Source organism: Sparus aurata, chromosome 11 (genome assembly GCF_900880675.1).
Source record: "Sparus aurata chromosome 11, fSpaAur1.1, whole genome shotgun sequence".
Lineage (NCBI taxonomy): Eukaryota > Metazoa > Chordata > Actinopteri > Spariformes > Sparidae > Sparus > Sparus aurata.
In genome coordinates, this window is record NC_044197.1 from 5,664,623 (window position 1) to 5,687,996 (window position 23,374).

Sequence of the window (23,374 nt, forward strand, 5' to 3'; positions counted from 1 at the left end):
TTGAAATGTGGTTAATTATTTCAAATTGACATTTTAAAGAATAAATATTATGCGTCATGTAAAATGTAGTCTGCTGCTACCTCTTTGCGTCACATTGCTTTGGTAACTGTAGAACACAGTGATGAGCACAGACTGGCACAAAAAAAAGAGAGCGACTCTAACTCCAGCTTTAGAATTAATCCTAATGAGGCAGATAGAGACATGCCTCATCGTAGAAAACACAGTGTCTGTGTTCTTGATCATGAGTGATCCCATTCATCCCAACTAACCGTGGATATCTCAGAAATCCCCTTGGAAAAAAAAGTAATACGGTTTTGTAAGAACTGGCACTGCATCTCAAGAGCTTGTCGCTAATACAGTCTCTCTGCTCAACAGCTCACCTAGGTGACAGTGCAAATTCTCATAAACATCATCAGACTTTCTGCTATGAAACTTCTACTGCTCAGGCCTCTATATGCAGAGAGGCAGCAAATTAAAGGGGAAATCTAGATAAATAGGTAAAGAGAAAAATGAAGAGGAGTTTGTTTCCTTCTCAAGAAATATCAAAACACACTCGGAATAATTTTGCAATATTTTTAAGCTATATCATGAGACAAAGTGCATAAATTGTTATTTTGGTTCCTCCTCAAAAGCACTTCATAAATGTTCGGACAGCATGACAAAATCCAATATTGCAATATTTCTGACCAAATACTTCGATATTGATATTGCAACAATAATGTGAGGATGACACAGTCACATTTTTGATAAATAATGATCTGTAATGTGGATATAATGAGCAAGATGGGTAAAGGCAAACATTAGAACAAGAAGAAAACTCTTTTAAGTTCAGGAAATTAAATCACTTTACTGTTATACAATCTTTAAAACCAGGAAAAGACAACACCTATGCAGTATTGCGACATCCAAACTCTAAAAAACATACAGAAATAAAAAATCCTGCTTTTCCAAGTTTCAAGTCCATTTTCACATGCGTCGCCTACTTCACATTGAAAATCTGATTTTGAGAGGTGTGGCCTACAATCATGATTGAATATGCTCCGCTTGAAGGATTTTAATGTGGTCATTATACCTTTTTTTCCTGCAGAAACATGCCAGACACACATCATAGAAACGTTATGTAGGCCAAGTCCTGTAATACACGTATGAAGGGGATCTTAAAGGACCCCAGACTTCAAACCGACAGACAACTACAAGCACACTGCACGCATTTCATATGTATTCTCACATTACATTTTTCAAAGCTGATGTCCTAATGGTAGTTTGTTTGATGATGATGAAGGTTCCCAGTCATCCAGGTCGTGGTAATTATAAGTGCGGGCCACTGGAGAGGTGGGGCCTACAATCAAGTTTCCATATATTCTGGTCTTTAATTTGGGAGAAGGAATATCCTCCACTTTAAAGATTTTAATGCGTTCATTATACCTTTTGTTTAATGTTGGCCTCGTCCCTTAATACATGTAAAGATGTACTGAAACAAGTCTGGCTGCCTACGATACAGCACTTAGAAGTTGTTTGTGTGCCCTCTGTGAAAATATGTCTGAGGGGGATAATCATCCCGCTTGTTCCCCAGTCTTGTGCTGCCTTCACTGAACCTCGGAAATTTCACGATGTAGACAGCCCACCTTTTCCTTCTGCAGTCCAGCAATGCAAGATAGAAAAAGTATAGTAAAAAGTGTAAAAGTATGATTAAAAAAAAACCCAACTCTCTGCAGTCCAGGGTATAATTGACCGTTTTTGACTACTTTTGATTTTAGCTCTATGTTTCACCTTAAAAACTGTTCACCTTGCCTTGTTTGGTGTTGTTTTTATCAGCACAACCTCACATTTCTGACTGGACAGTTATTCTTTCATTCTGACATACTTTACAATACATATTTTCCCATTGGACCTAAAAAAATCACACAAAAAACACAAAATCCGATTGGGAAAAAGTTTGATTTTAAAAAAAAAAACATGTTTAACAAACCATTTTTATAACTTAAAATGCAAATATAAATTGTTGTATGCTAAATTTGTACATACGTTGTTGAAATTCACAAACGCATATACAACCATTTACATTGAAAGAAAACAGTGCAGTGCTTTGGAGAATGGGCCCATACAATACAATACAAATTGAATATATTAAATGCTTGGATTTAATTTACAGTGCCTGATTGAATAGGGCGGACCATTACTGATTGATTTAAGTAACTAATTGGCTAACTCATTTTGCTTGCTTCAGCTGGTTCTATCCTTTTTTGGTCCGTTCACTGACACACTTGCTGAAATATTTCCGACGGCCCGTGAAGGCATCACGCCACTGCTGTAGTCGGGGCAGTGGTGCCCCCGCTGCCCCCCTCCTCCTCCTCTACCGCCTCCTCCTCCTCCTGCTCCGGGTGAAAACTGAGATAGTGAGGAAAAAGCAACGGGAGGAAAGCCCATGGAGGGAGGAAGCTGGATGTATTAGCTAGTTTGCTGCTTGGTGGAACTTTTTTCCTTCTTTCGTTTTGGCCTGCGTGAATCAAAGTCCCTCAACGTGGCGACATCCGGTGTGTGTTTCGCGTCTCGGGAAAACGTTGTAAATATCCCGAACGTTCCAACAGCCAACCGACAGTCTGACCGCGGACGGTTAGCACAACCCGACGAAAGTTAGCCCGCTCCGGCTAACTTAGCCCGTCTGAGCTAGCAAGTAAGGACAAAAACCAGGCTAGTAAGGGGGGAAAAGGAGCAACAGTGTAGAAGTGGCGCTGCGGCGTGAAGTAACTCGTAATGTTGCCTCTCGGGATTAACTTCAGATACGGATGAGAAAGAAATTGGCGAACAGCGAAGAACAACTGCGAGCCAGACGACCACTGCTATGTTGGGGTTGATTCACGGCTCTGGCAGCCCGCCTGAGTCCCGAGGTTGGCCACACTCGGTGCTGTGGAGGCTCGGGGGCTTCTTCTTCCTCCTGCTGCTGGAGGGGGCAGGCTGCCTGGCTAACAACCCCAGCAGCCCCTCAGGCGTCAACAACAACAACAACAACAGCCCCAGTGTCAACATTTACATGAGCGTGGAGGAGGTGAAGAAGCTTTTGGGTAAGAAGGCCCGCATATAAAGTCTTTTCAAACTTTCTTATCAGCGCGTGTATGTGTGTGTGTGTTGTGATGCAGCTGTGCCACTGAGCCCTCCACCTCTGAAGTTTTGCTCTCAGAACTGCACTGGAGTATTACAACCGACTCGTATTGTGTGAGATTAGCCTAACAGTAATTCGACTTTAAGTGCTTCCTGCCTGCCACACAGTAGAGCCTTTAACTTTGAGCCAAAGAGCATGAGATCAAGATGTAAGTCTGTAAGCCTGTATGCAAAGTTAACTGTAACACTCGGAACAGGGCAACATGTGCTGCACACATTATTACTTTGATCATTTGATGTGCTAATTGTGTGGTGAGCCCATGGTAACTTGAAACTGAGTTGAAATGAAGGAAAAGAATCACTGAACATTTCCAAAACCTCAGGATCATGCCGATGTGTTAGTTGACAAGGTTTCAGAGGGATAGTTGGACTTATAATGATAAGAAGGCTGCCACTAACTTATTGTCATTATCGACCAATTTGCAGAATTTTTGTCAATGAAATGTCAGAAGTGTGGAAGAAACGCTCGTCACAATTTCCAGGAGGCGAAAGCGAGACGTTCAGATTGCTTCTAATGGTCAACCAACAGTCTGAAACCCAAAGGCTGTTTTAAGACATGACAAAGAAAAGCAGTAAATTCTTAGATGTCAGAAGCCGGAAAACGGCAAATATTTAATAGTTTTGCTTGAAATGTGGCAGAAATGATGAACCACTTATAAAAATTGAAGGGAAAAAAAAAAGACCTGTTGTTGCAGCTTGAAAATAACAGAATAATATAACAATTAATTGTTATTAATTGTTGTTACAAAGACATCACACTGTAGGTATATGTTAGATTAATCATCTACCATGAAATGAACCATGTGCCATCACAAAAACAATTGACAGTTGACCTGTAGCTATCAAGAGTCTGTATAGATCAAGATGCAATGCTTGACGAAACCTGCACATATCATATCTGGATCTTTTGACTTAAATCAGTACAGCTGTCATGTACAGTGTTCCAACGTTAAGAAAATGGACACGCAGCCAGAAGCGGATTCACAGCTGTTGGTGAGTTTTACCTCGTCTGCATCAAGAAAGGCCTTCTGATGTGTCACCAGGAATTCTGGAAAGGAGGAAGTGACTAAACCGTACATTTAAAAACAATAAGCAGATTGGCCATATTTGTGGTTGAGTTGTCAGGGTTGGGTTATATGAAGTGAGCTGAAGGGAGGTCAGTGTGGTCCAGAGTGTTGATAGTGCTGTCGGAGGGCATTGTGCAGCTGTGGATGATGTACAAAGTTGTGTCTTTATGTTTGCTTCTTGACACACAAAAAAAAACCTCCTTCTCCCTCTCAATTTGGCCGTAAATACACTAATATCCTTTATCCTGATGCCAAGTTTCAAGCCAATCCATGGATTGGTCCTAAATTGTTAATTTAGGGTTTACCGAAGACGTCTGGAGGGAGCAGTTTGGAACTAGTCATTTGCCATGTGAGTGCCACTGTACAGCCTAATGAACGGGTAGACGTGCTAGTGTGTAAAGTCTTTGTGGAGGGAGGAAGCTGATACTGCAATTGATAAATGTGCAGCTGCTGTAAAGAAATGTATCATCATCTTGTAGTAGCATCAGCAGTTTGGCATCTGATGTGATTCATCAGGTCTCAGCAAAATGAGTCGTCCATTCCCCCAGCAGAAAGCATTAACTGTGTCCAGGTTTGTGTTGACGAACCTCTATATGCTCAGTATATGCAGAGTTATTCAGTGCTGCCAGCCATCGAATAAGAATGAGTGTGTCTATGTTTAGGCTCTTTTTTGATGTTTCAACACATGAGCATCATGTCGATGCACATTTAGGGAGTTTTACTAGATCTTCTGATACTTTAAAATATGTAAACAGTAAAACTAGATGGTTTTGGTCTCTGGCTTTTTGCTGAGAGGATTTAAGTATTGTGCTGTTTAAAAAAAACATTTCCTCCCCTCTATAATCTGCCTGGTGTTAGACTGTAGGCTGACTCTGTCCCTTTTGGTTCTTCTTTTTCTCCATCAGGCTATAGTTCATCTTGTGTTGCCAGATGAGGGCCTCTCTTGTGGCTCGCTTGAAACCTTGTCTGGTCGTTTAGAGAAATCTTTTAATGTTTGACAACTATGAGCGGGGGAGCTAAAAGTATGTGTGGAGAGAAACTTCCATGATGCGAGGAAACTTTAGGAAAAACTGTGTGGTGAAGCTGGCATCACATGGGCACTGGAGATAGGCGGTTTGTGTTGTTTTTAAATCAGCCGGTACAGCAGAGGGTAATGTAGAAACAATTTTTAAAACCTCAGCTTCGTAGGTTAGCTTGCATTAAATACCACTAACTGTTGACTAAAAAATAATGTAATCTACTAAAGTCATTCTATGAACTCCAAAGAGTTTCCTGCAGCGGTTTAATGTTGCAGAGTTTCTGGAGAAACTTGTATTAAACATTAAGATATCCTGAAGGGTCGACCAATAACCAATTTTTGGGGCCAATGCTGCTAACTTTATTTGAGAGTGATAAAATTCTGATACATCAGCTGTTATACAGACATTTTTTTTGCAATGATGACGATGTAACCACAGCAAGATATTTAACAGTTTGACTATAAAGTTTATCGTCCAAAATGACATCAGTGCACTGAAACAGTAATCGTCACTTAGAAATTAATTATTAGATTTTCCCAAGCATCTTTTTCTCCATCATAATCTCTGGCTGATAATACATCGGTTGGGCTCAAATATCCAGAGCAACAGGGATAACTATACCAAGATGGGGTCTGGATGAAATTCTGATTTTGGGACATTAGAAAACATTCAAGCTAAGGTAGCCATAGATATCTGGCCATGTATCGATTTACTCAGTGAGCCAGCAAAATCATGCTATTTTACAGAATACATCTTGACATGTCTATAGCAGGAAAATCACAGGTGTGTATATAATAGAATGAATGATGGCTGAAGTCCATTTAGCTGCTTCAGTTTCAGGGTCCTGGTGTTGTTCATACTGGCTCACTTTGATGGCCTGGGGAAACTTTAATGAAATGGAGCCATTGTTAGTGTTGTTGTTACACCTAAGCAACAAAGACAAATCAAAAGGTCTGCCTTTTTGTGAGGTGAAAATGGAAATTTGAGAGTCACAAGAAAAAAAGATTGCAAGTCAGCCAAACCACAGATAAAGGATGTTTTAACAAGCTGTAGGAGGTGAGATATTTTTTGTGGGCTGCTTCTTTCAGACAGGCCGATTTTGTCCAGTGTAACCAATATATGTTCATATCTGCAGCTGACCAGACTGCAAAATTACAGTCTTGGCTGTTGCCCTCAGTATGCTGGTATCTGTACAATTTGCTCATGTCACTGTGAACTGCTAACCATCTACCTCGTTAGTGTAAATAACTGACAGCTGGTGGATAGTGACACATAGTCAGAGTCTTCCAGTGAAATCTTGAGGCACATCATACCATTGTTTAGAGCTGATCACCTCTAAAACTTTAAATAATGGAAAGAAGTTTAACTTTTAAAATCCTCACTGAACTCCGTCCTGACCATTTTTAGGGTTTTGAAATTCATTGGCTCCACTGGGTTCCTATTCATTGCAAATGATAACAATGAAGTAATACAATTGTATTTGCCAATAAAGCATAGAGACATTATTGTTAGAGGGAAAAAGTGACATCACCAAGTAATGCAGCCTTGCTGTGGTCTCTCTGCTTCTCGAACAGATGGACTGTCCATTCAGGGTTTCATTTTGATAACTTTAACAAAATACCTGAGCCTCAGGGGGTTGGTAAGGAACAGGAAAAGTCATGCTTGGATTGAAACAGGGTTTTGCATACACAGCGTGTTTGACTACGGATGAACTGCAGGCAGCATCCCTGATTGTTTTTGCATATGACTAATGGGTTGTGAACCGTCTGTCTCTTGAACCCCTACCCTGCACCCAATGCCTGAATCCTGGGTTTGAATTGTGTTGCTTAACATGACAAGTTATAGGGACATATGCCGATTTCGGTCAAAAGCTGGTACTGAGATCACACTTGGTCTTTATAGATGTAAAACCACCTCATTCTTCCAGACTTCAGTGTTAACAGTTACAGATTTCTGGAGTGTATTGAGGAGCCGTAAAGGTTAAATGTATTCATGAGCAGGAAACAAAAGGTTGAAAGACATAGTTGACCTATCAAGATCATAGTTGACATATCCAGATCTCTTATTTTGTCCGACCAACAGTTTGAAACCCAACGAATAAATCAGTTTAAAATTATATGAAACAGCTGATTAATTTTTCATAGGTCTATTAAATGACAACCCCAAGTATTTAACTGTTACGGCACCAGCTGGTACCATATGTAAGTGTTGGCTGTATCACACTGTTCATTAAGCACTAGGCAACTCGTATACCCCTTTCACATAGAAAAAACCCACTTACACCCACTAGCATCTGGCTTTTGTCTTTAATGTGAATGTGTGTTAACACACTACTGTGCAGTAGTCATTGGTGTTTATTGTCTCCACCTCAAATCAGCTGTGATGAAAACACCGGGGTGCACACAGCACAATGGTTTGACATTTTTCAAAGTTATGGCTGCCACCATGACCACATTTTTGTATCCGTCTCTGTTCAAGCAGCACTTTAACATTGTTCAGTCAGCGCTGAGTTTGACTGAACGTAAAAGATATTTAAAAAGTAAATGTTTTTAGTGGCTTCTTTGCTTGTCAGCCTCTGTTGTTACTGCACATGTGAAACTCAGCAGAGAACAGAAAGAAGCAAGATGTCTCACTCTTAAGCAATTTCTGTTATCAGCCCTGGAAAAAATGATGCGTCTAATTCAGAACACCGATTAAGACTTTTAAAACTTGATCCTTTGCTTTCTAATGTTTCCCGTTTTACTGCACAAAAATTACACACGGAGAGGCAAACTCATCTCCTGGCAAAGTTAAAAAAGTCAAACACCTATTTTTAGCGGGCTTACCCGCATTTGAAAAGCTGCATATACATGCTAATTTGGGGTTAAAAGTGGTGTTAGAGACTACATTCATGAGGCCCATGACCCAAGCTATGGCATTGGTTTTATAGGCTTCAATAGGTTTCTTTCTTTCCGTCTTTCCTGGCGTTCTGACCTTCCATGTGATAGTTCAGAAGATGAGGGATGAAGTATAAATACGTTTTCTGTATATTCATTTGCTGTCTCTTATAATAATGACCTTTCAAGCCCAGTTTTCCATGGTAGAATCACTGTCGGCTTGATCCTTAACACATTACTCTGAGGAATGTTTCTTGGTGGAAAGTAAGCCCTGTGAGAGTCTGTTTTCTAGCTTGCATGGCATACGTACTATGTCTCTGTAGTAGATCTGGCCTTTTCCAGTCAAAGCGAAACCAAAGCTCCCAGGTCCCCAACCAAAATTAGTATTGTGCAGACAAAATAAGCAGTTCCTCATTAAAATAGTTTTTCCAATACTTTGCTCGTGGGAAAGGGAAACATGTGTGTTGGTTGTGCAGCAACAGTTGTTGACGGACTCTGATCAGACAATCTCCACCTGGTATTCCAGCTACCTCACATTGTTACCTTAAAAAGCAATTACATTTTCCATTTTATTTAATTGTGTCTTCCATCAGGGAAAATCCTAGCAATGTGGTATTTTTTTTCCAACCACCCTATCAGAGTTTGGTGGAATTCCTCCAGATAAACTGGTAAAAATGGCTTCTTCAAAATGTGAGCAAGTGTGTAAAATCGCCGAGAGCCAAGTGCATGTCGGTTAACCAGCCGCTCTCCCCTCCTCCAAAGAGCTGAAAGGCAAGCAGAGGCTTTGAAAAAGAGCCTGTGAACAGTGAGGAGTGATTGGCAGCAGCATTCATTTCCTTCATGCCACTCTCCAAGGATCCTGTGGTTGAATAGCGGAGCCCCTGCTTTCACATCTTTTGTCTAAAAGCTGCTGCGCTTAGACAAAAGATGAGTCGCTGCTTTACAGGAGATTCCCATTTTGTAAATTGTTGCTCTTGTGTTTAAATTGGAACATCGGCAACGGAAATATATGGTCATGTTTTTTCCTGCGCGTTGCACTGTAATTCTATTGGAACTGCTTTCATGTTTGAGTTATACTGAATTAATTTTGCAGATTTTTCTGGAGCTGTTTTAAGATAATATAATTAGTTACCAAGCACACCTTTCTAACCCTAAAAAAATACAAAAATATTTGACTTTGCACACACAGCTCAGGCGTTCAAACTGCAGCTATGCTCACAAAGCTGCCCATGTAAAACAGCTTCCAAAAATAGATGAATACGGTGGGTGCGTGAGACCTCCTAAAAGACCTGTTAGTCAGCTCAAGATGAAGTTATTCTGCTGCAAACAGCTAATCATTTTTTCAGTAAACCATTTGATATTTGTTGAGTAAACTAAGGAGCCCCTTTAAGCAATGAATAACCATCAACGAAGTGCCTATAAAGGGAGTGCGGCAGACAGCCTTGCTTAGTTTCCTTACTCTGCCTTCATCCTTGTCTGCCCTCAGGGCACTTCATAGAATAAAAGAGGGAAACTGATGTATGGTTTCTTTGAAGCGAGTCAAAGAAAACCACAGAGATTGTGACTTAATGTGTGTTTTTCTTCTAGCTGGAAGATGCTTTCAGATGTGCCTCGAGTGCTGCTCTTGTGGGCCAACTATTAAAGCTTAGTTAGTGACTTTGGTCTGGATGTTTGGTTGTGTTTTTCAAATAACATACTACATAAATCATGATAGTTTTATTCTCCATTGTTATTAGGCTTTTCATATAAAAACACTGATACTTTGATGCTTTTGTAGCTGGAAGTAAAGAAAACATGGTGGTTTTCTGTTGGGACATGCAGTAACGCCATTCCTTAACCATGAAAAGGTGCATGGCTGCCAGTGAAAAAGCTGACGCTGTGCTGAATGTCTTTGCTTTATTTTTTTTTTAATTCAAAGCTTTTGTTGAAGTTTTGTCATCATCATATTTTATGACGGCATTACCCCAAAAACTAATTAGCTGCAAAATTGTTTGTTTTTTCACACCAAAAGGCTAGAATACTGTATATTAGCTGTTACATGGTGAAAAACAGCAGGCAGCAAGGGTTTGTGTGTCTGTTTTTAGATCAGCACTCACCAGACTTCTCTCTTGTCAGTCAGTTCATGAAGTGATGTACATTTCCCCTCCAGTCAGCAGTGAGAGGAGAGACTAATTACAGTAAATCAGTAAGTCAGTACCTCTTGCTCAATTCTGCAGACAAGTCGAAGGGAAGTAAATCAATTTGGTAATCCTCGCTGTGATAAACGGCTCTGGATCAGAGCAGAATCCGGTGTCACTCCGTGTGTTTGCTCCTCCAGAAGCTTCAGTCTTGCCTCTGGTGCTTCCTCCAGAGCTCGCCAACTTAATTTCGTGAAAGGGTTAGAAAATGAAAAATTGTGCCAGTCAAAATGAAAACTTTGTTGAAAACAAGATTGAAATAAGGTACTTATGTTTGTTTTTGTGTATTCATTTGAGAAAGGTTACAGTCTCCTCATTGCTCCACGCAGGTCTGACGTTTTGGTGTGTTCAGTAACCTAAAGATTCTGTTTCCATTAAACTTGAACATTTCTTGCTTACTACACCTAAAAGTTGTCTGATTGACTTGAGAACAACTCAAGTCACGCACTTGATTTTGCAGACTTCATAACCCAAATAGAGAGTTGAACCAAAACAACCTCTCAACTGCCCTACATGTCTGAGAGAGCTGACTGTGAGATGGGATGACATGTCAGGTGATTTCCTGCTCAAATTGTTAACCTAATGCCTCGTATTAGAGGGGATATGATTAAATCAAAGGGTGGCTATTCTGGGATTTCAAAGCCAAAATTGTATTTTCTTGAGAAAAACTGTTAAATATTTTGTTATATGCATTTTGAACAAAGTGTCGTGTCACTATTAAAGTCTACTGTCCTTGCTGAATTTAAAAAGTGACGACACATGCCCTGTATTAGAGAGTTTAACCTGCCATCGTTTCAGTCAGCACATAAAGTGCTGCCTTTTCTGAATTTAGTTCAAATGTGTCATCAGTCGTGTGAGTCCTTTTCCTACTCTTATCCTAAGCAAGTCGGTTGGCAGCAGACTCTTCTGATGGACGTACTCCTGTGGTGATCATTCTTGATATTCCTTTTTATCGTGTCAGATGACAGACTAAACTACCTATCAAATCCAGAGACCATAGCATTGGGTTACTTTTATATGATGTCTTTTTCAAACACAGTCCAACCTGGTGTCCTCAGTTTGTAGCCTTCTTGTTTGTCAGATATCTCAGATCTTGAGATCCGTTGTACATTATCCTTCCCCTTCTCCTGCCTCATTCATGCCTGTGGATTTGTTTGGAGTTTCCAGTTGATAGAGTTTCACGCAGGCCCTCATTTTCTCCTTCCTTGGTCAATGTGGCTCTAGTATCTTCCCAGTGAGAGGCTGGAGGGAGTGTTTATCTCCTGAGCACTCAGGGATGAAGGCTTTGGGAGGTATAGTGTCGACTGTGCGCACAAGAGGGTCTTTGTTGTATCTGTCCTGGACCTTACCACCTGGCCACTGCCACCTTTTGTTCTCCTCTTTCAAAGTCTGCAACGTGATCCACTGCTTGCAGGAGAACACTGCATGTCGACTTAAAGCTTTGTAGACCAAAATGTCAAGACAAACTCTGATTTATTAGTCCACGACTTATATTCTTGTGTTGACATCTGTATATGAAAAGAAGGGCCTATTTTAGTATATTTATAAGACTTTATGTGTGATGTTATCTTAAAGTATCCATGTCAATTTCTGTGTCTCAATTGGTAAAAGAAAGGTCGGATGGAGAAGTGAGTGAGTAATCCTCCCACAGTGAAAGAATTGTCGATGAGCCCTTGAGCAAGGTACTTAAATCCTACTCCAGTGGAGCTGCTCAGTGGTCAACAGGATAGGATTGAATGTGGGAAGGTCATAGGTATAATGTGTTGGTACTCTAGGAATGTCAGCAGGGTGTTTCATGGAAAAGAACATGTGGTTTGTTTTGTGCTGAATCCCAATGAAACCAATGAAGTTGTTAGGCATCTGACGATCTTTCATTATTTTCCAACAGATGTACTGCATGGCATCTCAAATGGCATTTAATGGGCAGTGTCCGAGTGTTTGGCTAGCAGTCTTTCTCTCTCATTTGGCTTGATTACTCCGACTCAGCTGCCTCAAAAATGCTAAGGTTCCTGTTGAGAATATAGCTGTTAGTAAAATGTTCCTAACCCATCTAGCTATGAACTATTAGCGACCAAATCTACTACACATGCCAAGAACGAGATAGTTCGTTCTGATGTAAAGAGCGAGCTGACTTTTATGGCCACACACTGAGAGAGGATAAACAGAAGGAATTGACTGACTTTAAAGACAAGATTAACCAGACTCTTAAAGATATTAGGAGTGACTGTGTAATTGGAACAACACAAGTTGAGGAAGCAGGCAAGCATGTCACAGAAATATGCTGAGTGTGGTACACTCATACACTACCTATTCTTGTCACTTCTGTAGCAGCTCCTTCTCTAGAGTTGGGTGAATTGAAAGGAGGGTCTATGCTAGACCCCTTCGCTTTTTTCACATTTTATGTTGCAGCCTTATTCTAAAATGTTCCCTCATCAATCTACATGCAATACACCATAATGATAAAGTGGAAACAGAATTTTACATATGTTATTGTCGCAAATTTATTACAAAGGGAAAAACTGAAATATCACATTGACATTAGGATTCAGACCGACAGCCGAGGCACCTTTTGGCAGCGATTATAGCATGGAGTCTTCTTGGGTGTGACGCAACAAGCTTTGCACACCTGGATTTGGGGATTTTCTCTGCAGATCATCTCGAGCTCTGTTAGGTTGGGTGCGGACCGTCGGTAGAAAGCCATATTCAGGTCTCTCAAGAGATGTTCAGTTGGGTTCAAGTCAGGGCTCTGGCTGGTCATTGTCCCGTTGGAGGGTAAACCTTCGGCCAGAGGCTATACAGTTCAGTCTTGGAGTCATCAGACCAGAGAATCTTGTTTCTCACATTCTAAGTGTCATGCAGGGACCTTTTTTTCTTCTTTCAAACCCCCAAGCAGGCTTTCATGTGTCTTTCTCTGAGGAGAGGTTTTCGTCTGGCCACTCTGCCATAAAGCCCAGATTGGTGGAGTGAAGTTTCTCCTATCCTCACGCAGGATCTCTGGAGCTCAGCCACAGGGACCATCGGGTTCTCGTTCACCTCTCTTACCAAGGCCCTTCTCCACCGATCGCTCAGTTTGGCTGGACAGCCAGCTCTCGGAAGAGTCCTGGTTGTTCCAAACTTGTTCCATTTAAGAACTATGGTGGCCACTGTGCTCTTCGGGACCTAAAATGCAGCAGAAAAAAATGTGTAGCCTTTTCCAGATCTGTGCCTCGACACAATCCTGTCTCTGAGCTCTGCAGGCAGTTCCTTGGTTTCAGTATTTTGTTGTACCAATAGTCATAGTCCTGAAGTAGAGCTTATTAGGTAAAAAGAGGATTGTGATATTTGTTTTTGTCACCCAGTCCTAACTTCTGGGTAGTTCTAAAATACTGTGATATTATTGTAAGGCCATGCTCGCCAGCCCTAGACTGATCTCTAGATTTGTTGGGAACAACAGGAGACTGTAGCCGCAATGCCAAAGACCCAGCTACCACCTGCAGATTTCATTTCATGCAGTATGGTAAACAGCTTTCACAAAATAAAGGAATCGTCACTGTAAGAGTTAATTTAGATTCTGATGCTCAAGTGTGCTGGAGTTGAGTGTTTTCAGATCAGTGCAGGTGACACAGTTTGTTCTGCCCTTGCTATTGTTAATCACTCCACACCAGCAGAGAGAAATGGAAATGTCCAGCAGGAAATAATCCTTCAAAACACAACATGCTGCCAAGTCATCCTGCTGGAGTTCAAAACGATGTTGTTATTTTCCATTAGTGTTTTAAGAAGACTGGAGCGCGAGAGATGTTCGCATCTGGAGTGGCAAACACCACGATGATGTAGCGAAGCACTTTGTATGTTGTGACCAAACACTAACTAACAAGAATCTTGTTTACAGGCACACCTTCTAGTAATGCTGTTATCAGATTCCTGCGAGCAGAGAGTGTGAGTCAGTGATGAAGCTGCAGTGCATGGTTCAACGTCCTTAACCCCCGGGAACCACTTGTTCTCTGTCTGTGTACACCGACGGGCTCCTGTTGCCATTCCTTCACATTCCTGTTTTGAGGTTGCTGCAGTTGGGGTGGATGGCTATGGTGTTGTGGGAGGGACACACTTGAGCTCACACTGATCCCCGTTTGGCCTTTTTGTCTGGTTGCGTAGTTTAATTGGTATCAAAGCAGTGTGGCCACATGTTGAGGTGAGCATGAGAAGGGCAGTTATGACATGACTAAACTGTGTGGCTGTGTGGTTACTGCCAACATTTTATAATACACACAGGAGAGACTGCACAGAAGAGTTGCGCAGTCTGAACAACATTTCAGACTGGATCACTATAGAGTACATTTATCACAGCATTTTCTTATTCTGATATTCCGATTGCTTGGCTGAAAGATACTGTAATAAACATTTTATGTTGTCAATGGATAAGATTGCTGTGTGTGTAATGTTAAAGAGGTCCACACAGATTTTAGCATGTGTTATCACTCTGCAGTCTATACTGTTTTCAGCCAAAAAGTTATAAACATAAACTCTACCTACTGTACATGCTCAGCACCAGAAGACAGACTGGCAAAATTAGCTGCGAACATTAGTTAGCCTAATATTTCTCTCAGGAGAGTGAATACATGACAATACATTCAGCAAGTGGCCGTCTATGTTACAGGGAACGCATGACAAGGTGACTGTTTGTCTGTAAATTAGCCCCAAAAAATCATATTCATGCCAATAAATGCAAAAATGACTAGCAAAGCTAATGTAAGTTTATTAAAAAAAAAAGATAATAAAAGAATTCCTTTAATCGGCTTATCTTTGAATATACAGGGTTTGTACGGGTGCTTGAAATCTGTGAAAGTGCTTGAATTTGTTGTGTTTTCAAGGTCTGAAAAGTGCTTGGATTTTATTTTAAGTGCTTTAAAGTGCTTGACATTATAACTCTGTGTCTTGGCAACATTGGGATCAGACTGGATAGTTTGCTTATTACAAGGAGAAATAAAATCAGTGTGTGTGTGAATCATCACACATGCAGCCTGGTAGCAAAAGAGAAGGATGGCTGAGGAGAAGGTGAATTTGATGCAATTTGGACTGATGACACGTTCAGTATTAATAAACTTTGATGAATAAGCAAACATTTTACAGGGTAATTTTGTAATTTTGTAACAAAATTACAGGGTGCTCTCAAGTCTCTCTTTGTCTCGGTGCAAGTGTACCTGAAGGATGTCAAGTGGCTTCCCTTTTTTTGGATAAAACTTTGTGTTCTCCTTTAATTTCTAAAGTTTTTGCTTTTATGAAACATCATTTTAGATGTTTACAGCATAATACAATGTACATAACTGTGATAAAAAGTGAAAAAAAATAATCATGAGTATATATATTCCTGTAGATATGTATTTTACCCCAACGATAAGGTGCTGGAAAATTTTGTAAATGACCCTTCAAAGTGCTTGAAAAGTGCTTGAATGTGACCTTGAAAAATGTGTACGAACCCTGAATATAGTGCTGCACAATTTAATTGAAGTGTTATCGAAATTGTGGTATGGCTAAGTGCAATTTTCAATTTATAGAGGTTTCCCTTTTTTGATATTGATAAATAACAGCATTATAATGTGATACTGTAGCGTTGAAGAGCTGTCCTGGTCTACAAGTCTGATATAAGGAAGCTTGTTTGTTATATCAACACAGTCTTAATATTTTTGGAATGTGAATATTCTGATGCCTAGATTGTCACTCCCACTAATTGGGAATCTTGCTGCAAATGTCTGTAAAAACGATTGCACTAGGAATTTTTTTACCATGTCATGCAGCCCTGGAATATAGTATGCTGCAATACTGCAGAATAATATTTCAACTAAGACTTATACACCTATGTTACCTACCCATTAATACAAATATGTCTTTTGCAAATTAAAATCTATATTTCTCTACAGAGTTAGATTAAACTCTCTAAATTGAGTTTGACAGTATGGTCAGGTTAAGAATGAACTTTAATTCTTTAGCTAGTCAGTCATTATTAACATATACAAATTATTAACCATATACAATTATTGAACTGTACATTTAATTTAACATGTATTGACCAAAATGTAACCTTAGGTTTAACATTAGTAGTTTCTTTATTAAAGGAAAAGAAAGCCATCAGTGTAACTCTCTGGCTTACACTACTTTATGTAACACCCATCCCCTCTCTGACTTGGTAAATACTTGAGAATGTGTTTAATTGAGCCAATGTGAGAAAGGTCTATGAGCCAGAGCTGTGAGAGACAGCCTAAGGGTATTGGGGGAGCCTGGGCACATTCTTCCCCTTTCTTTCAACTAGATACTCAGAGACTGATAGACAGACCCCACTCTGCCAGCCAGACGCTTTCAAGGACTGATAGCACTGCCCCAGGCCAGGGTTGGGGATTTCACCAGCACACATTAATGACTTTTGATGCCGCAAAAACAACTGTTTAGCTTTGACTCTGTTAAAGAGAGTAAGAAGGAAAACACTTCATACAGTACCAGCCCATCTAGCTAGCATTATGGCATTTCCTAAACTCTGTACTCACTAAAGACTGAATGCTTTGACTGTGGTTGATGTATGCAAGTTCACATTTTTCTATCTAAGGCCCCTCCTCTTAACCCTTCCCCTGCCCAATTTGGTGTCCTGGAAAGAAAATTGTGGTCATATTTTGGATGTTGTCTCACTTGAAATGTTTGAAGTTTTTCACTCGGGCACTAAGAGGTCTCAAAGTACTAACAGATGTGGTCAGTCCATCTCTCATATTGGGGGGAAACCCTTCTAATCCAAGCTGGCAGTTTGACTGGATATTTTACCAGTTTCCTCAGGCTTTATGTCTTTGGTCTGTCTCTGTGTGTGTGTGTGTGTGTGTGTGTGTGTGTGTGTGTGTGTGTGTGTGTGTGTATGTGTGTGAGAATCTACCTCAAAAATAGAAATTTCTTGTCTTCTATGTCCAGTGTAGTCATTTCTCTTGGTGATGTTCATTAAATGGGTCATCAGCATTTTCTCATATGGTACAATTTTCTGTCCTCTGTCCTCACACAGGCCTGGACGCAGAGCTGTACTATGTACGAGACAATGTGGTGAATTATTACGCTCTCTCCTTCACCCTGCCTGTGCCCAGTGAGACCAACAGCCTCCACTTCACGTGGCATTCTAAGACAAAGGTAAGCCTCCGCATTCGAAATTATTGATAAATCACTTAAGTAATTTGCCTTGCAGACATGTACAAGAAAGCAGATATTGATGTGTTTATGTGTTGTTTGTTTATAGGTTGAATACCGGCTTGGTTTCCAAATGGAGAACCCTATTGTCATGGACCAACCACAGAGCAATATCTCCAGTCAGGGGGAGGTGCCCCATGTTCCCTCTGGTATGTCAAATATCTGCCCTTTTGAAGATTGAAAGATTGATACTACTATCATATCTATCTGTTAGATATGATGCTGGAGCCAGCAGCAACTTAGCTTAGCATAAAGTCTGGAAACAGAGTAATGGACTGTCCACACCAAGAACGATTACTATTACAATATCTATAAAAAGATTATTTTAAACATCTTTCCAACAACCAAGTGGGTGGTGGAGTCCAAACCATAACTACAATGACAACAACAGTGGCGAACATTATCGTTGGCATCACTTTTAGAGCGATTTGATGATGAATGAAAAACTGACTGCTTATCTGAATACACCAGAAATTATAGGGTTTAACATGAGCTGGCAACTTTTATATAAGCTAATTAATGGCAATTAGATGGTCTACTCTCATAACTCAGTCTTGGATATTTACACGACTTATTAAATGCTTATATAGAGAGTATATTAGGCTGCAAATTACACATGCAAAACATAATTTTACGGGGGCATACTGCCTAATGGTCTTCGGCATTAATGTCCTTTATAACGATCTCTAATTAGGGCATTATATATCTGTTATTTTTTTAATCCATACAAAAACACACATATGAAAAAGAGACATTTCAGTGTGTGGGGGGGGGGGGGGGGGGGGGTTATGTGCCCAACTATTTCTTGGCCAAAAATGGCAATTTCCTGCTGGTTGCCTGATGCTTAGAGCCAAGAAATCGTCCGGCATTTAACCTCCAGTAAAATGGTGCATTGCAGAATTAGATTCTATATTTCTAATTTCTTGGCAATACTGTAAAGTCATTGTGAAATCATACATCGCACATATGAACATTTGAACTTAAAAAGTGAGCATCTATTTACATTCACAGCCCTCAGACAGTTATGACAAAGTTATATACAAAATTGTAACAATTTCATGAGTCCGATGAACAACAAAGTTAATCTTTACAGTTCATACATCCCCAAAAATGTGATTGCTGGCATAGATTTAAACAAGATATGCATCTCAGGACACAACATTTCTTTAATTGATGTGTGTGTGTGTGTGTGTGTGTGTGTGTGTGTGTGTGTGTGTGTTTCTACAGTCTTTAGAGTGGACCTCCTCTGTTCCGGCAAGGTAGATGGAGAGGCTGTTTTAACAGTGCAGCTAAATCTGACCATCCATGCCAACAACTACACAGTGCTCAACTTCAAGAGGAGGAAAATGTGCTATAAAAGTAAGTATTTTCATATCAGCTGATTTATATGGGCAGAAGTACACATCAAGGGAGAAGTCCAGCCTTACTTATTATTTCATTTTTAGTCAGTATTATTATTTATCCACCCGTGGAGCTTTTTCATGACGGACGTCTTTACTTGTCACAGCAGGGGAAGCACAGGTGAAATTAATAACAGTAATGATGGCTGTGCCCGCTGACTCACTGGGACTTTTCAGTGGAACAGAGCCATCGTTAATGTTATTAAGAACACCTGTCCTTCTCCCGCTATGACACGTAAAGATGTCTGCTGTGAGACTGGCCGACTGGTTTTGACCTAATAGAAGCTGTAGCACGCACTGTTATGACACTTGGATAACATATTGTATTTCTTCCCAAAGTATATTCTATGCAGATCGTAAAGGGTTGTGGAGAATTTTATTGGCTTGAATTCTAAAGAGTTACCGTGGGCGATCTATAGGTTTTGTATTTTGAGTTTTTCAGTTCTGTGCTATTTTCAAACTGCCTGAAGATAATTATATGTGGCTATGAGGTTTCTCGTCATATGTCTCGTGGGGAAAAAAAAAATGTCCCCATCTTATTTTGAGTCAAATTAGCAGCCATAAGAGAGTCTTTGTACGCCTGAGTGGAACTGAGAGCGTACGCTGAGCAATCCCGCTTGTCAACTCTATTTCCTTATTAGACGTGTAGTGTTGTAGTAGAGGATCCTAGGAGCCTTTTTAAGGAAATGTACAAAAAAAACTAAAAAAAAAATTTTTGTGACTATCTTCCTTTCTGGTAGTTTAAATTCCTTTGAGGCTTCTGCCCTTTTTCTTTCAACATTGATCTTCAAAAAACCTAAAGAAATTCTCAGACACACATCTTTAGATTACATAGAACATTTTGACCTCATCCTAGGGTGGGATTTAGTGATTTGCTGTATGCCTGATGTTTCCAAAGCTTGTTTGCTTTTTGTATTATTATTATTATTATTTTTATTTTATTATTTTATTATTTTATTTTTTATTATTATTATTAAAACTTATTTTATTGTCTTATTTTGTCTTTAACGTGTCTGAATAAGTAAAAAATAAAAAATAAAAATAATATCTCACACTAAGTTGTTTAATGTGGCAACGCTTATGATTTGCTGTATTTTAAGTACATGACATGTAGTGGAAGTACATCATTTCTTGGTTCTGTTTGAGTCGATCTTACTGAAAACTTTTTTTAACCTTCATTCAATTTTTTTTTGCCCTCACATACTACACCAAATACTGTAGCTGTGTGTATAAAGTCTGACATGATTCTCTCTCCTTCTGGCTCTGTCACAGGAATAGATGACCAGAAGATTCCCATCCCCGTCAACAATAACAATGTTTCACAGCCTGGTTGTAAGTAATCTTGCCTCCACACACTGCTCCACTTACTCCTCCTTGTATCATCTATCATTAGGTGGCATCAGCCTGATAAAACTGAGGCTGGATTAGTACTAAGAAGTCTGGATAGCAGTGCACATAAGTCAAACTTTCCATAAGAAAGGCGTATGATTTCAGAGCCCAAAGAGAAACATTCAGTCTCCTGTTGAAGTGCACTCTGTCAGCCCCCACCCCTCGGTGTGGTAGTCCTCTTCAGTGGGATTTATTCAGACTCTTTGTGAGCCCACAGCCTCAGTAACAAAGTACCATTAGTGGGTTGTCTCCCTTCTGCTTGGGTAGGCCCAAGGAACCTGGGGCCCTCAGAGGCTTTTAGAGAGGTGATGAGAAAAGCTCTCAGACACTGGATCCTGGGTATTCAAGGCCTCCATTAACCCAAAGTGGAGCCCTCGGTGCACTTAGAGCTTCCCCCTCTCTCACTCGGGTCTTTATGTCATCGCCTTACCTCATATTTTTGCTCAGATTCTTTCATAATAGCTAACGCTGAAGCTTCCTGTAATGAGCATGCTATTTTCTGTGCAAAGATTGCCTGTTTTTCTGAGGTTCTCCCTTTTCTGTGTCTGTGTGGCTTGTTTTCATCAGCAAACAGTGTGACCACCCCCACCACCCCCACCACCTCCACCCAGGTGTTCTATATAAGCGTGAGTGTGTGCTGCATTGTCATCTTCCTTGTGGCCATTATCCTGGCCATACTGCACCTGCACAGCATGAAGAGAGTGGAGATGGAGGACAGGTTTGTTTGTTTTAAAGTTTGTCCACAGAAACCCTAGTCATGGTCATATATCATCTTAGCAAAATACACTTGTTGGAGCTAATGAAAACCAGGACACAAGTCAGCAGATTTATGACCTTCTATGTGTCACCTGTGAAAGTTATGTTTTCTGAATGCTGCTGCTCAAAGACCAACAAAAATAGGTCATCTCCACAGAGAGGATTATATCAAAATGAATCCTGTACTTTAGCTCTCCTGTGGTTCAGTTCCTGTAATCTTCTCTCCAGATGTCTGTAGGAAGCCATGCAGGTTATCAGATATCAATGTCAGAGGAAGTCTTGCACATCCTCTCCTTGATGTTGATCTGAGGAAGTTGGGTATCAGGACAGTGATACATTTAAATTGTACAAAGATTAGAGAGAAAGCCATTTGATTTAATCATTGTGTCTGAAAACTTTTTAAAAGTGTTTTTTAGCAACAAAAAAAAAAAAGCGTGTACATTTTTTCATAGTGTTTTATACTAGTAAACTGATTTATCTTTTGGTTTTGGACTGTTTGCCAGACAAAAAGGCATCTGCAGACATCTACAAATTCCTAACTTTTAAAGGAATAAACAAATTATTTGATAAATCAAGAAAATAATTGTCTGTTTAATAAACATTAAAGAGTTTAAAAGTTTTTTGTGCCGAAGTTAAGAGTTCTGTTTGAGAGCAGTAGCTGGTTGAACTGGCTGTTTGTAAAATCAAACATTGTTTAGTTATGACATAGGTGCTTTGTAAGTGGAGATTTACACACTAATAAATTAAAACTTGTTTCATCAGGCAACACTAGTGGAGATCTGGGCTTTGAAAAGCTGTTAGGAAGTTATGATGCAGCTCATGGTGCTACAGGGACTCACCATTTACATAACTGACTGCTTTTAGTTGGACAGTGCTACAGATGTTTCATGACCAAGCTCTTAAATAACTCAGATATTCAGTTCTAATGGTGCAACCTGATTCAGTAAATTACTAGGTTGAAACTTTCTCGTGGTTATTAAGAAGTTAGGAAGGACTTTACACGTGATGAACTTGGTAATGGATTTTCCAACTGCTGCCCTGGATAACTCTGTTTTTCCTCTCTGCGTCTTTCAGTGTGAGTGACAGCGGGAGCTCGCAGGGCCTGTCTCAGCCGTCCACTCAGACCACACAGTACCTGAGGGCTGACACTCCAAACAACGCAGCCCCTGTCACCAGTAAGAGATTGTACTTACCCAAAGGCGATCGATAACAAGCTGCAACCTCAGTTCAAGTTTTGTTTTAAAAAGATCTGAAAAGTTTTTTTTTTGCCCTGAAAAGATGGAACCTAGAAGTACCCAAGTACATTCAGCCCGACTCGGTCCGCCATAGTTGTTTTCTTCTTCCCTCACACTGGCATCTGAGAGTGTGCATGCTTTTCCAAATGGAATAATCGACTGTGAATGACCTAATTAACTTAACCAGTATCATAAGATTGTAATGAAGAACAGAGGTCCTGCAGTGATGTTCCCTTTCTTTTTGTCCCTTGTGACCTATTACTGTCTGAGCAACGTGTAAATGTGCTGCTCACTGTGTGCTTTGTGTCAAGCCAACTGTTGAGCATTTACAGAAGCACAAGCAGGCGTTTATATAAGACCTGGCAGAAACTGTCCTCCTCTAAATTGGTGTAAATTTAGAACATGCTGGGAAACAGAACTACAATTTTACCACTGCATGTGTATACATCTAAACAATATACTTACCCACCTCACAGCTGTTTTAGGACTTACATTTAAGCTCTTACCAGAATGACAGTGGATTAAACAGCAAGTGAATCTCAGCTCTGGGAGAGTTATTCGTTAGTTGTTGTTGTTAAGGTAGCAGTATGATTACTCATCCAGCCCTTGTTCTCTTGGCTGGCTTCCTGTTGTAATTGTGGTTAAGTCTGTACTGTATTAGTGTTAATAATTTGGCCTGACAACATAAACATTACGGCGAGCAATTTCTGCTAATCATGTGGGGTTATCCTTTTAATTAGGTGTAAGTAACGGAGCCATGAAGTTAGATTCAGGGTTGCCATGATAAAAGCATCAACATAGTTACCACAGCAGCCTGAGATTTCAAATATGGCACCGCTTTAAGACAAACATGTCTTCGGTAGTTGAAAGGCTCTTTTCTTTGTCTCATCTAATAGCTCCTCTAATCTTTTCATTAGTGTGACTCACTGGATGAAGGCTGGTGGTATAAGCCTCACATTGGTCGGGTATTTCAGTCGGCATTCTCCTCCCTTCTTCAATTTGCCTGTTTCAAAATCCCTAACTCTGCAGGCAGCAGCACTTTGGTCTGTGTGACTACCTGACCATAATGCACCTTTTTATATCATACCTGTTGTCCCCTGTTACC

At 40.2% G+C, this 23,374-nt stretch overlaps 1 protein-coding gene across 2 annotated transcripts in view; it reads left to right on the forward strand.

The window, feature by feature from the left end:
* Window positions 1–2,323: 2,323 nt before the first annotated feature.
* The window catches only part of ryk (receptor like tyrosine kinase), a 39,355-nt gene continuing 18,304 nt past the window's right edge, over window positions 2,324–23,374 (forward strand). For both annotated transcript variants that reach the window (XM_030434316.1, XM_030434317.1), the window contains exons 1-7: window positions 2,324–3,062; window positions 17,311–17,432; window positions 17,539–17,638; window positions 18,717–18,848; window positions 20,162–20,221; window positions 20,846–20,996; window positions 22,109–22,209. In XM_030434316.1, coding sequence (XP_030290176.1) covers window positions 2,843–3,062; window positions 17,311–17,432; window positions 17,539–17,638; window positions 18,717–18,848; window positions 20,162–20,221; window positions 20,846–20,996; window positions 22,109–22,209 — 886 coding nt within the window. In that variant the 5' untranslated portion in view covers window positions 2,324–2,842. The remainder of the gene's footprint in view (window positions 3,063–17,310; window positions 17,433–17,538; window positions 17,639–18,716; window positions 18,849–20,161; window positions 20,222–20,845; window positions 20,997–22,108; window positions 22,210–23,374) is intronic.